This window comes from Muntiacus reevesi, chromosome 1 (genome assembly GCF_963930625.1).
Source record: "Muntiacus reevesi chromosome 1, mMunRee1.1, whole genome shotgun sequence".
Lineage (NCBI taxonomy): Eukaryota > Metazoa > Chordata > Mammalia > Artiodactyla > Cervidae > Muntiacus > Muntiacus reevesi.
Genome location: NC_089249.1, coordinates 55,161,777 through 55,183,837, shown reverse-complemented (window position 1 = coordinate 55,183,837; position 22,061 = coordinate 55,161,777). Strand labels below are relative to the sequence as shown.

The 22,061-nt window shown below is 40.6% G+C and overlaps 1 protein-coding gene across 5 annotated transcripts in view; it reads right to left on the bottom strand.

The window, feature by feature from the left end:
- TNRC6B (trinucleotide repeat containing adaptor 6B) overlaps positions 1 to 22,061 on the bottom strand; it is a 239,505-nt gene that overhangs the window by 14,298 nt on the left and 203,146 nt on the right. For all 5 annotated transcript variants that reach the window (XM_065944358.1, XM_065944391.1, XM_065944366.1 and 2 more), the window contains 5 exons: positions 20,796 to 20,944; positions 14,838 to 14,963; positions 5,103 to 5,234; positions 4,747 to 4,842; positions 4,435 to 4,627 (listed from right to left, as the gene is read on the bottom strand). In XM_065944358.1, coding sequence (XP_065800430.1) covers positions 4,435 to 4,627; positions 4,747 to 4,842; positions 5,103 to 5,234; positions 14,838 to 14,963; positions 20,796 to 20,944 — 696 coding nt within the window. The remainder of the gene's footprint in view (positions 1 to 4,434; positions 4,628 to 4,746; positions 4,843 to 5,102; positions 5,235 to 14,837; positions 14,964 to 20,795; positions 20,945 to 22,061) is intronic.

The following is a 22,061-nucleotide window of genomic DNA, read 5'->3' as shown; positions in this document are numbered from 1 at the left end:
TGTAACTCTGTGTCTTTCTTCAATGTCACATAGTGACTGGCCTCATGTGAGGATGGAATGTGCTCAACAAATCAGGATGAAGCAAATTCTGGGCTCTAGAGGCTATTGTAGATGGCACTCCACTCATGACCTTCGCATGGCTCATGAGCTATCACACATCTAGATCCAGGAAAATACAGACCTGATCTGCCATTTCATCAACAGACTTCCCTGGTGGCTCAGATGGTAAAGAATCCACCTACAATGCAGGAGACCTGGGTTCGATTTGTGGGTCGGGAAGATCCCCTGGAGGAGGGCATGGCAACCCACTCCAGTATTCTTGCCTGGAGATCCTCATGGACAGAGGAGCCTGGTGGGCTACAGTCCATGGGGTCACAAAGAGTCGGACATGACTGAGCACATACTTTCTCAGTTCATCAAGTGGCCTCCACGTAATTCTCCAGCTCCCTGACACAGAACTTCTAATCAAACAAGCCATTTCATTCAGTCCAGTAAGTATTTATGGAGAGCCTAATTTGTGCCAGGCTCTGTGTTAGGAGCTGAGGTACAATCAGAGATAAGACATGCCCATTGCTTTCCCGGGGCCTCATTTCACCAGGACATGCCTTTTATCTACTTCATCATTCCTACATATACAAGCCCTTGACCACCTTATCTGTCCTTGCCAGAATGACTTTCTTGGCCACACACTCTAATTCGTTGTCTATTAATCACTACCACTCGGGTCAAGGCTTGGCTTAACCTCCTTGAGTAAACTCTCAAATTAACTGGTCCTTAATTTATCACTCCTGTACTCTCTTTGTCTACAGTTCTACATTTTCCACTACTGCTATTTATGTTGTAGATGAAAAAACAAATTCCTGGTTTCATAACCATTATAATAAGCAATAAATTATAAAAGAAATCATCCACAGTCGCCTCTTTAACACAACTGTTCTAGTCCATGTCCACATGCACATGTGTTGCTGACACTTCATAATCCCAGGAAGGATACAGTTATTTTTCTGCTATTTTAATAATCTCTATTATTCATATCTCTACTTTTCACTGGATATACCACACAAATATTACATATTTTGATAAAGTTTAAACATAAAAAGTAAAATTTTATTGGAAGTGCCCTTTCTAATAAGATGAATGACTTTGTATCTAGATTATTCAGATATTAGTGACTATGACTTGATCTAGTTCACACTACTCTATTCCTATTTTTAAAATTTTTGTAGACTTTATAAAGCACTTAGACTTTATAAAGACTTATAAAGCACTAAAGAAAGTTTACACAAATATGCAGATGAGAAAAGTAGGAGCCTTGTAGCATGAGTCAAGTGCTCGGGCCTGGTGCACTGGGAAGACCCAGAGGAATCGGGTGGAGAGGGAGGTGGGAGGGGGGATCGGGATGGGGAATACGTGTAACTCTATGGCTGATTCATATCAATGTATGACAAAACCCACTGGGGAAAAAAAAAAAAAAAAGAATAAAGACCATAAAAAATAATAATAATAATAAAAAAAGAAAAGTAGGAGCCTTGTAATTACATCAATTATTTCTTTACATTACTTTTTTGATATATTTCCTTCTCCCAGTTCAGTAAGATAAATACTAAAACATAATTTTTAGATAGGTCATTATCACTTGAAAATTCAATTAGGTGTATCTTCCATTTTGTTAAAAGCAGAAAATTAGAAACTATTTTACAAAAACAATCAGCTAAGGGTTAGTTAAGCAGTCATGAAAGTCATTTGACTCTTTAATTCTGAGAAAATATATCAGTAGAGGCTTTATCAAAATGTATTAAGAAAAAACATTAAGAAATTTTTAATTATTCTTGCTAGTCTTTAGCCTAGCAGGTTATCTTTTTTCTTTTTTACTCTGCTATACTTGGCACTATTTATATGCATAATATATACATTCATTTTAATACATCTTTTTCGAAAAAACTTTAATCTGTGTAAATGCTTTACCTATATTTTCATCAAAACTTTACAGCTACAGGTTTAGTTTATTCAAAATAGGGAGCCAAATCAGACTTGTTTTCCATCTCAGTTATTTAATTCCAATAAATTGGTAATATGAATTAAGAAAAACTGTAACTGAAATAAACTGCAAAATGCATTGTGTAAGGCACATTATAAGTGGTCATATCACAATTAATATAGACCTAATAAAACTAATGTATCCATTGTTTACTAAGTTATCAGATGAAAATGTTAGTAAGTCAGTATGTTCTTTTTCCTTAATTTGGATAATAATGCATAACTAAATTTTTAAGTTACTTATGAAACAGGAATGATATTAAAAAAACCATGAAATGTATCCAGTAAATGTACATATGTATAAATACTGAACTCTGATCCTTTAGTCAATAGGAATAGTTAAGTATAATAATCACAAACAATATGATTAATAAGACATCATGATAAAATTTTTCTATATATTCAATAAACAAGAGAAGTATACATACTTTGCTGGAAATGAACAGATTTACAGTCAACACATAATTTTACATTTTAATAGGGGGGTAGAAAATAGTAAAGATGTTATAAAGACTGTCAGTGAAATAAATACATTATGATTCTAGGTTTTTAACAACTAACTGACTGGTGCATACCCCGTGCTAAAGGAAATCCACAGGTTTTACCTATTCGCCATGAAAACATCTGTTTCAAAGAGTCAGTCTCACTAACCTATACAGTTCGGGCTGCTCCTAGGTGCTTTTCTTCCCAACTAAGACAAGCCCTCAGGATGAGTACTGAGAAGGTGTGAAAAGAACTGTGTTCTTGAAATACGTGGAAAAGCCACTCGTGGCTTCCAGATGTTCTCTTCGCTTTATACGACTGGATTCCACTTCAAGAACTACACATCCTTTGACAAAAGGGGATAAAGAGAAGCACTGCTGCCCCCACATCACTCATGTACACTATCTAAATTCAGAACAACTGAACACACACCAGCACACCCAGGCTCTTATGTCAGGCCTCATCCCTAACAGGACACATGATTCAGAAGGTGAGGACTGGAAACCCAGCGGTAAGGGCACCACTGATAGTCATCACGGGAGGCTTCCTCTTTGTCTGTAGCTCCAGAGAATCATGCTCTGATAGGATACAGGATGACGGAGCATCTGACTTTCTTTTATGTCAAATGGAATTTAAAAGTCAGTTCTCATGCAAATCACTTTTAAGAAAAAAGTACAGGGGCTACCCTGGTGGTCCAGTGGGTTAAGAATCCACCTTACAACGCAAGGGACGCCGGTTTGACCCCTGTCCCGGGAAGACCCCACATGACAGAGCAACTAAGCCTGTGTGTCACAACCACTGAGTCGGCTCTGGAGCCCACGAGCCACAGCTACTGATGCCCTAGAGGCCGTGCTCCGCAACGAGACGCCCCTGCAGTGAGAGGCCCACGCGCTGCGACAGAAAGCAGCCCCGCTCGACGCAACTAGAGAAAGCCCACGCAGCAGCAGTGAAGACCCACCATGGTCAAAAAATAAAACAAATAAATAAACATGCAATTTTTTTTCTAAAAGAAAAAGTACAGTTGGTAGAACTTAAGGATCTAGACATTAATTCGCTTAAAACTACCCAGGATCAAGGAGTCCCTGGCCTCCCCAGTGGGCAGTGGACATCTCACCCCAGCAGGCACCTCACAGAGCACAGAGAGCAAGGCCATTTGTTCAAGGTCACCTCTGTCACCTGAGTACAGCTTTCAAGTCTCCCTAAACCCTTGTTTTTGAGATGGCAGAGAACAGTAAAGTCCTTACCAAAAGAAAATCGAAATGTTGCCAATCTGAGAAGAGACCCGCTGTAGCGGGTGGTACTTTTTTAACTTTTGTATTTTTAAATCACCGTAGCCTCACTGGTTGGATTCTGCTTACAACATGTTCCCCAGTTCTGAAAGAGCTACGACTCGCCTGCCAACAAATTCCTGATGAATGTCAAAGGTATAACCTTACTTGTGCTAATTCTATTTAAATCAGATGAAATACTAACATTAGAAGAAATTTTATTGGTTTGCCTGATAATTTTAATTCCTCATTTTTTTCAAGGTAATTTTATCCATAGAGCTAAATGCCTCTCAACTTCTACGTAATTTACGCGATTATAACGTCAGACGAGTGCACCGCTCACAGCACGTACAAATGGGCTTTAAAAAATTCATGGTGGTAGGAGAGCTGATTGCCACTCACAAGTAATAAAAGACTTCTTTGGACCCAGAGAAGGTGGAAGCTTGTCTCTGCTGTCTGCTAACTGTGTGATGAGCTTCAGGAAACATATCAACAAATCAGGTATCTCACTTGCAAGAGAGGAATAAGAATATTTACTGACCCAGCACGGCTGCTGAGAAAATAGCGCAATGGAGGTCCAACCCTTAGGCTGAGAATGTGACTGGCAGATATTTTTCAACAGGCAGTCTGCATGCTAACAGCTTACCAGAACCATATCCAGGTATTGGCCCTTTGGTTTGAAGGTCTGGGAGCCCCACATTCAGAGCGTTGGGTACCATGTTGTCCAGATGTGGCTTGGGCCCAACGGGATGAGATGGCGAATGCTTCATGCTGGGCTGCCGCTGCTGCTGCTGCTGCTGCTGCTGCTGCTGCTGGAGGGCGCTCACCATCCGAGCCAGCTGCAGTGAGGAGGCCCAGGGGAAAACAGACACGCGGTAAGGCAACATGCGCTCCCGCCATAGGTCAAGCAGGGGTGCGCTCCCACCCCGGGCGCCAGGGGCCCCCCGAGGCCACGTACCTGCTGCTCCTGCTGCTGGCGCACAGCCTGAGAAAGCTTCCTCTGGTTCTGTAGAAGCTGCTGCTGCTGCTGCTGCTGCAGGAGAAGCTGACACGCCTACAAAATAAGGGAGAGAGAGGACCCGAGCTTCCTAAGCTGAATTTACTGGGAAAACTGCAAGGGTTTGTGAGCCGAATCAGTGTCCATGAGGGAGGTACCACCAAGATCCTGGCCTACTGGTCAAACTGAGTGTGCTTAAGAGTTGAGCTGACGTATCAACCCTTAAACACATTCAATAGTTTGCATGAAATGAAGCAAGTGATAATAATAATAAATAATAAAACCTTTTGGCTATAGGAGGAAAATCTGCTACTTACCAACTGAAACTGGGGAATCTGTGGAAGCTGGCTCAGCATGGCGATTTGTTGAGGAGATAACTGGGGCCCCACGTTGAAAAGACCTGGATTCAGGCCACTGTTGGGAAACTGCTTAAGCATTGAGGCAGAAACCTAGCCAAGAAAAGAAACTTTCAGAATCTATCAAAATAAAAAAAATTTGTGTGTTGTATGAAAACAATCTCAATAAAGCTAAACCAAGCACTGTCAACATTTTCCTTGAAAAATGTTTATGAAAAATATTAAACAATTAGGAGAAATACACTAAAGCATTAACAGTGGTTATCTTTTCAGTGGTGAAGGTTATAGGAGTTTTTTCATTCTCTTTTTAGACACTGCAACTTTTCTACAAGGAAAATTATGAATTTTACAATCAGTAAAATATCTGCAAGAAAAAAACAAATGACAACATAACTTTCGTCTTAGAAGTTATTACTGGAAATGTGCTATAAAAACATTCACTGTGGAGGGAGGTGAGAGGGGGGTTCAGGATGGGGAACACATGTACATCCATGGCTGATTCATGTGAATGTATGGCAAAATCCATCACAATATTGTGAAGTAATTAGCCTCCAATTAAAATAAAAACAAATAAACAAAAAACCCCCCCAAAAAACATTCACTGAACCCAATGAATCAGTGAATGCCATGGAGAACAAACTTAGTCTCTTAATATCAATAGCATTCTGGTCAAAAATTTAGTCCTACAGGCAGACTGCATGGCCCTGCCATTTTTAAGCAGTATGACTCAGAGCAAGGGACTTACTTAACTTTTCTGAGCCTCACTTTCCTTATCTACAAATCTGAGTAAGAATAAAATTAACTTCAGTGGCTGTTTGAGGTTTTTATGAGTTAGTCCATGTCAAATGCTTAGAAATGCACTCCATACATGTTCCTATTATTCCACAGTATGGTTCTTCAGATGTCCACAAACAATGATTACACCTACCCTTCATCTCATCTCCAGGCTAACTGGGGTCAGTTCTCTCACCTGTATATCATTCAATTTCTCAACCCATTCAGTTTCACATTTACAGAGAAGCCATTTTCTGAAGTTGTCTAATACTGGGTAGACATTGCCATCACGAACTCATCTTTTAAAAGCCATGCTCTTAACAGTTCCTAAGATCTCAGCTTCTCTGATCGTAGCTGATCATCTCCCAATTCACACAGTCTATTAAAATCTATAATTATTAAAATATGTTTTACTCTCCCACGTAATTTTTAAGCAGCTGGGTTTATAAACTTTATTAATTTATGTTCTGAGCCTTAGGACCTTACATTTATCTTTATATGCCTGGCACACAGTAGATGCTTGATAAAACCTACAAGATGAATGAACCTCTCTTATATTTTAACTTACTAATGGTCACTTCACCAAGTTATTTTCTACCTATTATTTCACTTATTGTCAGTTTGTGTTTCCCATCTGGTCACTGATGGGAACACTGGACAGAGCTGAAGATAATCTAGTAGCATGCTACTAAAAACGTCCTTCCAATCTGATCAGTCCAGGAACAGTCAATCATTTCTAATCATCACAACTGTTTTAGCATTTAGGCTATATTTTTTCATCTTATCTAAAACAAAGAGACAGCTTGTCAAGTGACTTGTCAAAATAGAGACACAATAACTTTATCATTCCTATAATCCAACATTTTTTGAGCAAAAATCAGTGAAGAAAATGGGTTATGTTCAAACATGTTAGCAAACTATGATTCTTGATTTCTAGTACATGTGCTCAGAAATCACATTTTTGATCATCTTGTCTAGAATCTTGCCTAGAATCGGCACCAAGTTCATCAGTCTTCAAGCCACTTTCCTTGTTCTTTCAAAAAAAAATTAAATAAGAAATGGCCCCATTCTTCTTCCTTCCTTGCAGGGGAGGGATAGTTCTTTCCTGTTTCTGATCCGAAGCTCCAAACAGAGGGGCATACACCTTTATCACAGCACTCTGGGGCCTCTTTCCCTTACTTCTTGGCAGCAAGCCCTCAGGGAGGACTGCCCTATTTCAGTTACTAAGGGGTACATCTGGAATTCAGTACATCTTGCATTCTCTAGTATCAGCTTTCTCGGCAGCGAGTAGGAGACACTCAGGCCCTTGGAGGCCTTCCTCCTTTTGCCTTAAAAATTCAGAATTTGGGCAGAAAAGAGGGAGGTGTCATTATTTAAACCCTCCTCCTTGAAGACCCCCAGCATTCTTCAAAGATCAGAGACAGGGTTCTGCGATTCTTTTCACAAATTCTTTCTCTGTTGAAGGATTTAATTCATCTTAACCCTTATTCTTAACAGGAAAGACAAAAGCAGTAAAATTTTTATTCCCACTTAGTCAGTCTTATACAAAGAGTCCAAAGCAATGATTCCTTTCCCAGTCACCACATTGCACCAAACCAAGCTCTGAGACACTTTCGACCTGCCTACGTTTTTGCAAGCCTAGGCTTATTTTGTGTTTTAACCCTCCAGCGTGACACTCGCACACATTCACCCTTGTTTGCATACCCTTACTTTCTGTCTTTTAAATAAAAATGCCCCTATAAAAACTGAGTCATCAGAAGACCCATGGGGTGTTCCCATCTTATCTTTCTTTAACATTAGTCAGATCCAAATTCTTCTGCTTCCTAACACTTTTGAGTCACCAGTCTCTGTTACATTCTCAAGAATACCTGTGTATCTTTTCTTTGACACTTTCCAGTCTAAAAACATCCAAGTTCAAATTTGCTATACTTGGCTCACCAACTTGTTTTCCTTCCAAGACCTCAGCACTTTCACTTAAACTGTCAATTCTCTCATTTTGGAAAGTATTTTGATTTAAAGTAATGGTTCTCTCAGATGCTTCCTCTCCATTCTCTATGAGATGCTGAGTGTTGCCAAAACCTTGACACTGCTATATATAATAAAAGATAAACAACAAGGACCCGCTATATAGCATGGGGGACTACCTTCAATACTTTGTAATAATCTATAATGGAAAAAAATCTGAGAAAAGGACAGACACGTAGATATAGAAAATGGAACCACTTTGCTATATACCTGAAACTAACACAACACTGTAAATCAACAATATTTCAATTAAAAAAAGACTGGAAAAAAAAAAAACCAACCCATTATTTGATTTTCTATTTTAACAGTTACACCCCTGGCAGACAGGAGCTCAAAGCAAGCATACCATGACTGTGCACTCTGCCTCGGCACCAGCTTAATGGCCAGCATGAGGGATCCTCAACAACTCCCCTCAAATAATAATAATTCTTCATCTCTCCTTTGAATTCACCCAAATGGGCACTAGTATGACTTAACTTACTGTCTTCTGATACAGTGGTTCTAAGCTCACTGTATTAATAGGGTTTTTCCTTCTCTCAGGGGGAGGGCGAGGTCAGGGGCAGATACGGAGATACGGCCTACACTATTATACTATATTTGACTCGATGGACATGAGTGTGAGTAAACTCCACGAGTTGGTGACGGACAGGGAGGCCGGGCGTGTTGCGATTCATGCGGTCGCAAAGAGTCGGACATGACTGAGCGACTGAACTGAACTGAAACCAGGGTCTTAGACCACTATACCTCTGTGACTCATGAAATCGTATTTACTACCTTCAGTGTGAATCTTAAATTCATTTGGTTTAGCAAATATACTAGGTTGAATCATGTTCCCCCAAAATTCCCATGCAATTGTGATCTGAGAATGTGACCTTATTCAGAAGTAGAATCTTCGTAGACAAAATCAAGTTTCAGATGACAACATACTGGATTGCAAGAGGCCCTAACCCAACGATTGGTGTCCTTAGAATAAGAGGAAAAGACATAGAGATGGAGAAGAGAAAGTCTAGAGAACACAGGAAAGAACGCCATGTGAATATGGAGGCAGAGATGGGAGCGATGCATTTACAAGTCAAAACCACCAAGCCCTGCCAGCAGCCACGGGCATGGAACAGACTCTCTTCTGCAGCCGCCAGTAGAAACCAATCAACCCTCATGACACCATGACTTCAGATGCCTAGACTCCTGAACTTGGGAGAGAATAAATGTGTATTGTTTTAAGTTACCCAGTTTGGGGTCATTTGTTGCAGCAGTTTCTAGGAAAGAAACGAATAGAGTAATTTTGTTGGTAGGCCTGTGCCATCTGGTAAGTTAACCACTAGTCTCATGTAGCTATTTGAGTACTTGAAAAACATGGCTTGCCTAAGTTGAGATGTGTTTTAGACTCTATAGTTTTAAATTTTTTTAAAAATTTGGCTATGCAGCATGGGATCCTAGTTCCCTGACCAAGGATTAACTCAGGCCCTGGCAGTGAAAGTGCACAGTCCTAACCACTGGGCTGCCAGGGAATCCCCAAGATGTGTTTTAAGTGTAAGATACATAACAGATTTCAAAGATGTGACTTTGAAAGCCTAAAGACTTTTAAAAAAGAAAGTAAAAATTTTAATATAAAGTGTTGATTATAGGTTGAAATGATAATAATTTAGATATACTGGACTAAAGAATATATATTGTTAAATTAATGTTACCAGTTTCTTCTTATGGTCCATGGAATTCTCCAGGCCAGCATACTGGAGGGGATAGCCTTTCCCTTCTCCAGGGGATCGTCCCAACCCAGGGATCAAACCCAGGTCTCCCATATTGCAAGCAGATTCTTCACCAGCTGAGCCACAAGAGAAGCCCAAGGATACTGGAGTGGGTAGACTACGCCTTCCCCAGTGGATCTTTCTGACCTATGAATCGAACCGGGGTCTCCTGCATTGCAGGTTCTTTATCAACTGAGCTATGAGGGAAACCCTCAGGCTAAAGAACATATATTGTTAAATTAATGTTACCAGTTTCTTATCTTTTAAATGCAGCTACTAAAAACTTTAAATTCCATTATGTGGCTCTTGTTACATTCCTACTGGAGGTGCTGCTTCAGGCTGTCTGCACTGATGACCATTGTTTCTAACTTCCTTTCCAAAGCTTTCCTCTATGATTCATGGGGAAATCTCCTTTGCTTATTTTGTTTCCCAACCTACTGGCTTCCAAAATAAAGAGCCATTGTCTGAACTGTCATTTCTCCTCCCTTCTTTCAGTTTTAAAAGCTCTACTGGATAAATTAGCTGGTCTCTTGATTACCATTTCTCTTCAGTCTTGAGAAAAGCTGACGTCCCTAACCAGGAGCCTATGACCCACCAGCCGTCTTCTACTCACAATTAGCTAAAGAAACCACCACTCAAAGTAAAACATGCCCGTGACCCAGAAATACCCCAGAGAAACTCATCTGAGGAGACAAACAGAGGAATATTTGCAGCAGCACTGCTCAAAACAGTAAAAATCTGGAAACCACTCAATAGGTAAATGAATGATGGTATATTCATATAGTAGAATGCAGTATGAATCACGATTGCCCAAATCAAAATCTTAGAAGCAATAAGAAAAGACAATTAAGGTTACCCTTTGAGGACTTCCTGTCTAGCCTTGCTCATCTTCTCCCTTCTTCAGATTCACAGTACTATCCTCCTCCAGTGAATATAAAAGGACTAGAAAGATGCTTCACTGGGCTCCTGGGCAAGTGGCTATTCATACCTGGGTTGCAGAGTAATTAAAGTGCAGGTCTGAACATTTCCATAGCAGGGAATTAATTATTCTGGCTTAAAAGCCCTTCAGTCTCCAGCTGGGTTGGAGAAAGTGAAGCTCAAGTTGGAGTCAATATGGCGTTAAACAAAGAATTACAGGTGCAAAAAGACAGCCATTTAAAACCAAGACAAAAACCTAGAACAGGTTACTTTCGGAACATTTGAGAAAGGGGAAGAATAAGACAAGGGAGAAAAATCCCCTGGAACACTTGTAAAAAATCTCAAAGATGAGTTTTGATGTCTTCTTCCCACATCTACATTAATTATTGATTGTCCCTAGAAATCGGTTAGAATGGATGTGAAATTTGATAATATTCATCAATTTTAAATGATCATGTGCTTTGACCCAAAATTTAATTCTGGGCAACTAAATTTAGAAATAATGTGGGCAAAGATAATGTATAAGGATTTTTCCATAGTATTAACTTACAACAGTGAAAAAATTAGAAATAACACTCAATAATGGGGAAAGGCAAACCGGAGCAAGCTTACCTGAAAGAACACTTGCCTTCTTCACTAAGAATGATCGACCCAAAGACTGTCTTAGTGATGAGAAATTATTATGACCCAATGTTAACGAAAATAACAGGCTATTGTGACCATGAATGCAACTATGTGAAAAGCGTGCTTGAATATGAACAAAGACTGATCTGGAGATTGTGTAAATATAACTCTTGTCATTGCTTCCAGTGGGGTGGGAGGGTAGTTTTGGGAAGAATTTTTTCTGCACAATCCAAACTTTCAGTGTGGTTATTATATTCTCTTTACTTGAATTTTTTTTTTAACCTACTCAACTGTTTCATCTTTTAAAATATGTAAATGCCAGGAAAAAACCTGAAGATTCCATTGTTTAATATTTTGCCCTCCTTATGTATTAAATAAAAGGTAACCATGTTTTGCTAAATAAACACATTTCAAAAGTGTAGGAGAACACAAGTACTTTTCTTTTCCAAATAGAGCAGACAACTTCGGTCATCAAGAGATTTGCAGCCCCCAAGTCTCTTAGACTAAGTTAACTGTGCTTGTCTAACAATTCCACTTTCTAGATCATTCTGAAATGCATCTTCCCGTGACTTGACATATGCTTACTGAACTCAAAATACACACTCTGCAGGATCTTCAGGATGCAGCAGTGAACAGAGCAGACATAGGTCCTGCAACTCTGAAGCTTACTTCACTCCTGGAGTGGGGGTGGGAGGTAGGGGGTTAACAGTGGTCCTGAAATGTACACAGCCTGGGACAGCCTCCCTGATAAGGTGGGGCTGAGGCAGAGCTCTGAAGAAAATAGAGAAGGAGCCATGCGGCAATCTGGGAGAATAGCATTCTAGAAGTATGTACTGCACTGGGGGCCAGTTGGCTGGAGAGGCCTGAACCAACAGGAGAGCAGGTGTGGGGGCAGAGAAGTAAGCAGGCGCCTCAAAGACCACAGTGAAGAGTTGGCTTTGTAATCTCTGTGAGAGAGGGTGCCAGGAGAGCAACTTTCTGTGCTGATAGAAATGTTCTACATCTGCATTGTCCGTACAGTACTCGTTAACCTGGAGTGGCTATTTAAATTTATATCTATTAAAACTAAAAATTAAGTTCCTCCATCCCACGAGTTGCATTTCAAGCGCTCACATGGCTAATGGCTACCCTGGACAGTGCAGGTTTAGAGCATGAGTCTGAACTCTGGGTGGAAAACAGACCTGAGGCAACAAGTCGGGGGTGAAGCAGGGTGGGACCAGTCAGGAGACCACGGCCATGGGAGGGAATGGTTGGATGCTGGATGACGTTGTGAAGGCAGGATTTGTTGCTGGACTGGTTGCGGGCTGTGAGGTCTTTGGCCAGAGCACCAGAAGGATGAGGCTGCCATGTCCTTGGAAGAAGAGGATGTCTTGAGGGGAGAGTGGGATGAAGCTGAAGTTCTGTTTCAGGCATGTTCACTTCAGATGCCTATAAGGCATCCTAGTGAAGATGCCAGAAGTTTGTGGAGTTGTGAAGAGAGAACTAGGCTGAAGTCACAATTTTGGAACTGTCAGTATTCTAAAATCATTCTACTGGGTGAGATCACCTAGCAGTAGCTGTAGGTGGTGAGAAGAGGTTCAAATATTGAGATTGGGGTACTCTGATGTTTAAACATGGGGGAAGTGAGGAAGAACTTGTAAAGTAGACAGAGAAGAAAAGGCAGATGGAGAACCAATACAGAGGGTGTCTGAACGCCAAATGAACAGTCTCAAAAAGGAGGAAATGATCAACTGGGTGAAATGCTGATACATGAGTAAAAAGCAACTGGGGAACAGACCACCAGAATCCACAACACAAAGATCACCAGTGACCTTCACAAGAAGGTTTTGATCCCCACAGCCACAGCCGTACCTGGATTCCTGCACTAGCTTCGTGACTGAGCTCCTTTGCTCTAGTGATTCTGTCATTCACACATGTCTTCTGTATCACTGTGCTATCTTGCCTAATACTTTACCGTCTTTGGCAGGAGCAGTCAAACTCTAGTGAGCAGGTAAAAATCACCTGGGGGTAATGAGGTCCCAAGGCACAGTGTCTCAGTAGATGGAGGAAGACCCAGAAACTGTATTTTTAAACAGTAGCCAAGATAATGATTACCAACCATGGTGACCAAAGGACAAAGTCCAAACTCCTCAGCAAGGCAAACAAAACTGTTCCAATTGTAGTCCCAAACCTCCTGACGAGCTCCTTCCTGTTCCCCTCTAGGCAGCACACCTCTGCTTACACAAGCTCAAACTGATAACCGTGCTTCCCCACAACGGCCATGTTCTTCCAGATGTTACTGCCCCTACATAAACTACTCCTGTCTCCTGGGAGGCACCTTTTCTCCGACCATGCCCAGAGAACTGACTCATTCTTCGAGACCCAGCTTCAATGCCACTACCAGTGTGAGGCCCCACCCAGCTCCCCGACCCTGTTAAGCATTTCCATACAACATTAGCACACCATCTGCCAACTATTCTGCCACCATCACCACCAACTCCAGGAGGCTGCCATGGTAGAGACAGCCTCCTCTTCATCTCGGCGCTGCCAACAGGCAACTGACACTGGCTCACCACCGTCGACTGCTGGCCTGACACCCAGGCATGCTGGCAAAGTCAGGAACAGCTCTGTCTACCGGGGACTTGAAGGATGGATGAACTCAGAGAGGGAGGGAAGGGGAAGGAGAGAGACCTAAGTGGACTGCCAGACAGGACTGAAGACGGAACGGGGGGCAAGATCAACACTCCTTCTCTACTAAGATGGACAGAGACTCAATGTGTTGTAACATATGAAATCTACAACTTATGGCTCCAAATAAATTTTTTTTTTTCAAATAAATATTTTTAACTTCTTTCTCGAAAGATGTATCCAAAAAAAAAACAAACCCCAAACAGAACCTTATCCTTCACAATGTGTTAGCTGGATCTAGTAAGTACCTTAACCCCTTTTATACGATGGGACAGACCCAAAGCTCTAAATCTTGATTAACACACTGAATCCTTACTCCAGCTTCTCAACTTTTATTTTTCCCACAAAGGGGTGGGAGGGGCAGTATGTGGTAGACTGGCACAATTCTCTCACATGTAAACCCCCGAACAACTCATTGACAATCTCCTGCTAATGGAGGGCCCTAAAGGGTTCCCAGGGTACCCAAAGGACTCTGTCCTATGCGAAGTTGCTCTGTGAATGAGTTTCTGCCACCTCACCAGTTCTAAACCCAGTCGGTATTTTAGTATGTATCTCCTCAAAAATTTTAAGAATAACCCAGAACCTGGCGCTTCCCTGAATCCTCGAGGGCAACCAACTTTTGAGTATTGATGCACCAGAATTTATAGAGTAGTTTTAATCATACACAATTTAAAAAACCAATATAGTATTGGAAAAACATACAGGTGATCTAAAAGGAATTATAATCATAATATTTTTCATGCAAAAACATTTCCTTTGTATGCAAGATAAAACAACGACAAAAAACAAGATTTGCCATCCTGTTCTAAAAAATCTTGATCCTTGGCATCTGGATTTTTCACTTTAGACAGGTACCTGTTATTCCTTTATGCCCACAAAACCAGACAGCTGACAACTAGTAACCACCTGGACTTCTGAATTGTGGATCCATGAAGGTACGCACCTGGGGGGAAATGAACTGGGGAGGCACTTGCGCCCGGAGATTAGGAGAAGAATTCAGGGGCTGCACGGGGGTGTGCACGCCTCTCGATTGTGCTGTGCTATTTCCAAACAAACCGTGATTGCCACCCTGTGAACAGAACAGTGACAGTGAGGCTTTTTGTTAACACGAGGAGAAAATGCACATAAGAACAGTTCAGGTTTCCTATCCCTCAGAAGCAGCATCCTGTGTTCCATGGAATCACAGAACGTTGTAATGAAAAAAGTTCCTGACCTCAGAATAAGTATTCAAATTCAATCATGGGTATATCATCACCACCCTGTAGTCTGATACAAACCAAAAGGGTCAAAACTTTGTCAAATGTTAGAAAAGCACTAATTTGTTGTTATTGAAAGGTAAAGGCAGTGTAACATTTATATAACTACTTTTTTAAGATTGGGTTTACAGAATTTATTCTCAAACTATAGAACCTGAGACCCAATTTGAAAGGCACTTGAGTAAAAAATGCAGGACTGTGAGTCATATCAGCTGTAAAACAATACCATGATATAACTTCTCTAAATTGGCTGGTTTGATTACAAAATCAGTGTCACTCAACTGTGAGCCTGGCTCCCTGAGGACCCTAATCCCGATCTGAACATCCTTCCCTGTCTTAGGTCTCCTTGGTCCCTTCTTTGCTAAAGGAGGAAATGTAAATCAATCCTAGAGTGAGATAAAAGAGGAAGAAAGGGAAAAAGTGAAAAATCATTCCAGGGACACACAAAGTATTACTCACCTGTGACTTCTCATTCAAATGTATGACTATCAGTCTAGTAAAAAATTACAGCCATTCATTAGATGGACTATTATGTGGCTATTGAGATAACGGGACAGAAGTATATTTCCTTTCCTGATCTCTGAAAGCTTAACAGTTAAAGAAAAACAAGAAGGGCTGTATAATAAAATGTTTTAACTCTGTCAAAAACAAAAAAACAAGCTTAGGTCCCTGATTTCTGGAGGATCAACTTGCTGAGGTACTTCTAAGACTGTTCCAATCAGAGAGCTATAGAAAGTGGGGCTATATACGATAGCCCTTGAAACCATATTCAGTAAGACTTGATGCTGTGTTGCCCCTGCCTGATGTAGTTTTCTACACCATCTTCACTCGGCCTCTGCAAGTGCCTGCTCAGAGGTCATCCTCATCAAGAATATCTTCTCCCAGACCCTTTTCCTCATTTTACATTCAAGTTCATTGAGCCCACCTCTGTTTTCAAAATACTTGAAAACTCTTTGACAGGCTCCACCATCAAATCATATTATAGTTATCGTCCACCCTCTCTTTCCACCACCAGCTTCAAATTTCCCTCTTTGTATCCCAGAAACTCAATCAAGCCCTGGTCTGTAGGATGAGTGCATCATTTGCAAACATCCACGACCCACCAATTTCACACACATGAAAACGAACATCCCACCAAACACCATTGGTGAAGACGGCTGCACCACTGCTTATACCAAGTCTGTGGGCTCTGAGCTGAGGTCACCACCACCATTCTTATCCCTGTAATTGTGGGGATTTAGGTAGTTTTACAGAAGAATTTTATAATGGCATCATTAAGTTCTAGAGCACTAAAGATATTTTGATGGGTTAATGATTCAAAACAGGTTAAGGGATTGCTTCAGGGAAATTAATGAACTTAAAAGCATTGAAAATAAAAATGACTGTGAACATAAAGTAGAAATGGCAATTAAAATCTATGTATATCTCATAAAAGAAACTCGAAGGTTCATCATGAATTTTCAATCTCCCAAAGGACTGTTTAAACATGAAAAGACCTTTAGCTCTAGAAACTTCAATATCTGCACCTCTCCTGTCTTACTAATCAAATTTGTCACTCTGAGGTGAAATGGCTCAGCTCTAACTTTTCTGAGACCCTAGTAGTCAGGCAATGGCAACCCACTCCAGTACTCTTGTCTGGAAAATCCCATGGATGGAGGAGCCTGGTAGGCTGCGGTCCATGGGGTTGTGAAGAGTCAGACATGACTGAGCGACTTCACTTTCACACATTGGAGAAGGAAATGGCAACCCACTCCAGTGTTCTTGCTGGAGAATCCCAGGGACGGCGGAGCCTAGTGGGCTGCCGTCTATGGGGTTGCACAGAGTCAGACACGACTGAAGCGACTTAGCAGCAGCAGCAGCAGCAGCAGTACTCAGGAGCTTAGCTCCTATAATACTAACCATTCCCAGGAAAGCAGAAAACACTTATTTTGCCAAGACTATTCTGCTAAGATGATTCTTACACTTTACTATCAAATAATGACCTAGTTAATAGATGTCAATTATTCATGGAGGGGAGGGTCCTTGGATGGTGGGGTTTCTGACAGCTAAACCCCAGACCCATGTTTTGTAAGGCTCCCAACCTGCTTTGGAGGGGTCATTTTAAATCTCAACCTCTTTCTGGTAAGAGTATTAGCTTTTTTAGTTTTTGTAAAATCATTTCCTACTTTCCTATTCCAAGTAGAAACAGCCCATTCTACTCCCACCAAAGGTTTTAGGTTTTCATGATCAAGTGTCTCATAAGTCACACCAAGCACTCTGATGGATAATAACGAAGGTTAAGTCAACGTAAGTTTATACAAAAAAATACCTTATCTCTCTTTTTAAAAATAAAACCCTTTTTAGATCATTTTTATTCATTATTAACTGTTAAAGCTTCCTTTTTTGAGGCAGGGGTGCCACATGGCTTGTGTGATCTCAGTTCCCTAAACAGGGGTTGAACCCGGGCGATCGTGAAAGCCCGGAATTCTAACCACTATGCCACCAAGAAACTGCCACCTTCTCTCTCTCTTTTTTTAATCAATTTATTTCCAGTACCTCTTGAAAAGAAACAATGTCTGCCAACATGAGGCCCATGTTTCCACATAAAGTGAAGCACTGGACCATTTTCAATATGGAACCTTGGCATCATAAGTTGGTCATCTTCTTGGCTCAGAAGTAGCTATTTTGCACAGTAATGTATTGAATGGTAATCATACAAATTCACTCTTTTTAAAAACTATATTTCGAGATTGGGAAAACTGGCATCAAAAGCTTTATATAATATATATATATATATATATATATATTTCTAAAAGTTCACTGCTGTGTGTGAGACTTTTATGATAACCTGAACCCAATAATTATTGGTGATATTTGCCCCAACTACAGTGTTTAACTTAGAAAGGTATATAAATTAAAAACAAGGTTATTAAGCTGATCAAAATCTTCTGTGATTTGAACCAAACTCTTAAATTTCAAATTATGCAGTATATTAACTCTTCATGAAAACAGAGTGAAAAAACCATAACCTTATTTGGATAGAGCATGTATATATCAACGTGGTTTACAATGAACTTTGTGGCAATCCACAGATAAAAAAACTGAAGATGAACGACCTTTTTTAAGAGTCCAGTGCACAGCGAGTTTGGTCACTTAAAGTTTATGTACTAAAAGTATCTGATAATCAGGTGGTCCTGGGAGCATATTTATAATCACCATTCACCAAGAGTGTGAAGACTATGTTATATTTTCTATACCTCAACCCAAACAGCCCTCCTCTCCACCAAAACTGATGTAACTGTTCCTTTCTATTTAGATAAGCAATACAGAGCCACGCCCTCTGCGGAAATGTTAAGAAAAAGAGTGAAACATAAAGGAAGAAAACAAAAATTTACCTGTAACTCCCAACCCAGAGTTAACCAATTTGAACACATGGACATAATATGATCCATTTTTCAAAATGTGCTAAGGCAAGAATCAGCGTATGAAAGATCTACATGCAGTTTGAGGACTATGGAGTAAGACGTGTTTTATACCAGCTTTTCATCTATATGTGAAAGTCATCATGGGAAAACAGAATGGCTACAACTGATAATTAAATGTCTTTCCATGATATCCAGAGGTGAAGGCCAGAAGGGCAAGTAAGTAGTCATGGAAATAAGGCTAGGAAAATACTGCTGGAGCCACTGTCGCAAAAGAATTGTCTCTAGATTTCTGGTTTTCTTCACAAAAACTACAACAGAGTTACTGCAAGGTGACAGACAGAGGCCGGCTGCATCCGCTCAAGCCTGCAAAAGCAAGGTGGCTCTACTGCACAGCCCTTCCTTGGAGGACTGGCAGATCCAACCCGAGGAAAGGTGCTGCTGCAGCCTGAATCAAACACTGGGCAGGATGTGGTCTTCTCAAAGTTTCATTATGTGAGACATAAATTACCTCTGCCTAAGCAATTTTATACCTGAAGACACTGGATTTCTAAGCTGCCATAACCCGCAAATATTTAATCTTATTAGTTTTGGTGTTATTTTTTAACTAACAATTATATTAGATTGAAATGACATCAAAGGTAGTATCTGCCATTCAATCCAGTGTTCAAAATGGCAAATATGTTGCTAAATTAGATAGAAGGTACCTGTACAGCCTCTTTAACATTTTCCTAAGCCAGCAACTCACTAACTTATGAAGCATGAACTTATGACCAAAAATGGGAAGACAAAAGAAACAGATTTAAAATAAACTCCGTGTTGAGAAACATGAAGAGAGATGAATTCTACGGGCTGAAAGAGCTAAATAAAAAGCCTAGACTTAATATCATTCTGTGCATTCAGTAATCAACAAATTTCCCAAGACAGACAAATGATGCAATAAACTGCAGACCAGGGCCAAGGCGAGGCCACAGCCAAGCAGTTATAAATTTGAGAGGCCTCCTTACTTGTCTAGCAGCGAAGTTTTGGGGGTTGAGCCCTGTGCCGATTGCTCCAAGGCTGACGTTGGGTAGTGTGGAACCAGAGGGAGACAGCTTGTAGCTGGGAGAAGGGGAGAAAGGAGAGCAGGGAGCCTCATCCCCAAGGCACCCATCTTGATTGGAGAAAGGCAAAGTCAGCTGAAAAGTAGTAGCAGTTAGCCAATCGCAATGAGTGTTGGTTAGTGAAGCAACAGAATGCAAGAAGGGAAAAGAGAGACACCAGGAACAAACAAAGTTAGAGTGTATTAGCAGTAAACGAGGATAGAATTTGGATCTGATCATCACCATCATACTTTGCCCAACAGACACCATCTGTCATCCTCTCTGCTATAGATTCGTATCCTCTAAGTTAGTAACACATTCTGTCCATTGCACTATGATAAAAACTGCCAGACATTTCAGTTTCAGGGATCTAATATTGATGACTCTAACTATGTGGCTGCTGAAACAGAAGCCAAAGTCATCTTCTTATGAATATGTTTGCTGTCTGGACCAGCATCAGTGGTGTCAAAAACGTGCCAAATCTACAAATTTTGGTTTTAACTGCCTTCTGAAGACCAGCAATATTGCAAGTTGGTATTCTGAAACAAGTAACGACCTCCTCCATTAGAAATGTTAAAAATCCCAACAGATAGGTATAAATGACTTGTTTAAAGCAGGTAGTTGAGAATTTGAACAAGACACCATCGTAACTAAAAACAGATCATTAAGGAAATGGAAAAAGAAGACAACAGAGTTTTTTTAGAAATAGTAAAGGAGAAAGTTTTCGGTCATCTTGACAAAGCTAAAAGGCAAGGCCTTAGGAGACATAGGGTATTTGCACAAGATTCAAAAATTTAATTTGTAATTGCACAGTAGCGGAAAAAAGAATTCAGGATAACTCTGTCTCTAGAATTTCTCCTACATGTTTTCAGTGTGCATTTCCCCTACAGTCAGACCACAGCCCCCTCCAAACTTCATAAATTCCCCAAAACTTAGACCTTGTTCACAATACTCACATTCTAAAGACAGATGGTTCTAGCTGCTGCCTAATCACCTGTCAATATCAACTATTTTCATGTCACCGTTCAAATGCAGGTGATGCTTGTTTTTTTTCACTCAGTTCAGTAATTCTATGCTTCCTTCTGGAATTAACTATCAAAAGACAAATGGGAACTAAAGTAGTTCTCATGAATTATTATCTTAAACCAAGGATTCAACTCACCTTCTCAAAATAAGGCCCACTATCTGTGGTTCCCATGTCTTTGGAATTAGGTGGACGGAACCCAGATCGATCCTTCCTCATGATATCATTAAAATCCCCGAGATTCATTGCTCGCTTATCCACATCGAATTTTTTATCTGGAAGGCTTCCTGAAAAGTAACACAGAAAGAATGAAAATGTTAACCATCAATGTCTCCCTCATGACCAAGAGTAACCTGTCCCACTATCCTCTGTGTGGTACAGGTACAGACAAGAGTTCTCACTCTTCAGGCTGCTGACTGATGGTCCTCCCTGAAATATACAAGGATGCTTTAAAAACAAAACAAAACAATCTCTCTAAAACCCCCAACATATATCAGCTGAAACTCGTTTTCTATGGAAGACTGAAAGAGTCTTGGTTAGGGCTAACCTAGTCAAAATCTAACTAAAAAGATATTTAAACTAGTTATTGACATGCTTGATGAATATATCTTGCTTTTATATTCAAACCTCCTTAGTGAGAGGAAGTGCGTCTTGTTGCTTTTTTAGCATCTGTTAGATAAAAAGTTTCAGTTGTGAAATGTAATTATTAGGACTACAAACAGCAAACAGGCATGGTTGTTACCCTAAAATTTAGAACTCTTGAGTTGAACACGGGAGATGGTTACTGGTACAATGTCATCTTCCAGATGCAATGACTATTCCACTTTCTTCCACATCTCTATGAATTTGCTGTTGTACAGTGACACGAAACTCATTTTTAAGTTATTCTATTTAAGAATATCACAGATCACAGGCTGTTTTTTTTAATCTCCGAGGAATTTGCTTTTCTTCCAGATTTCATTCTTTCTTAAGCTCCTCCAGGTGAGCAACAGCATCACTGCGAAGAGCCCCCAGATGAAGGGCTGATGTTGCACCTGCTCTACCTGCAAAGGGCAGTTGGTCCCTAATATGACTCAATATGCCAGCAAATTTGGAAAACACAGCAGTAACCACAGGACTGGAAAAGGTCAGCTTTCATTCTAATTCCAAAGAAAGGCAACACCAAAGAATGTTCAAACTATGGCACAACTGCACTCATCTCACACGCTAGCAAGGGCTTCCATTGTGGCTCAGCTGGTAAAGAAACTGCCTGAAATGTGGGAGACCTGAGTTCAATCCCTGGGTTGAGAAAAATCCCCTGGAGAAGGGAAAGGCTACCTACTCCAGCATTCTAGCCTGGAGAATTCCATGGACTCTATAGTCCATGGGGTTGCAAAGAGTCGGACACAACTGAGCAACTTTCAC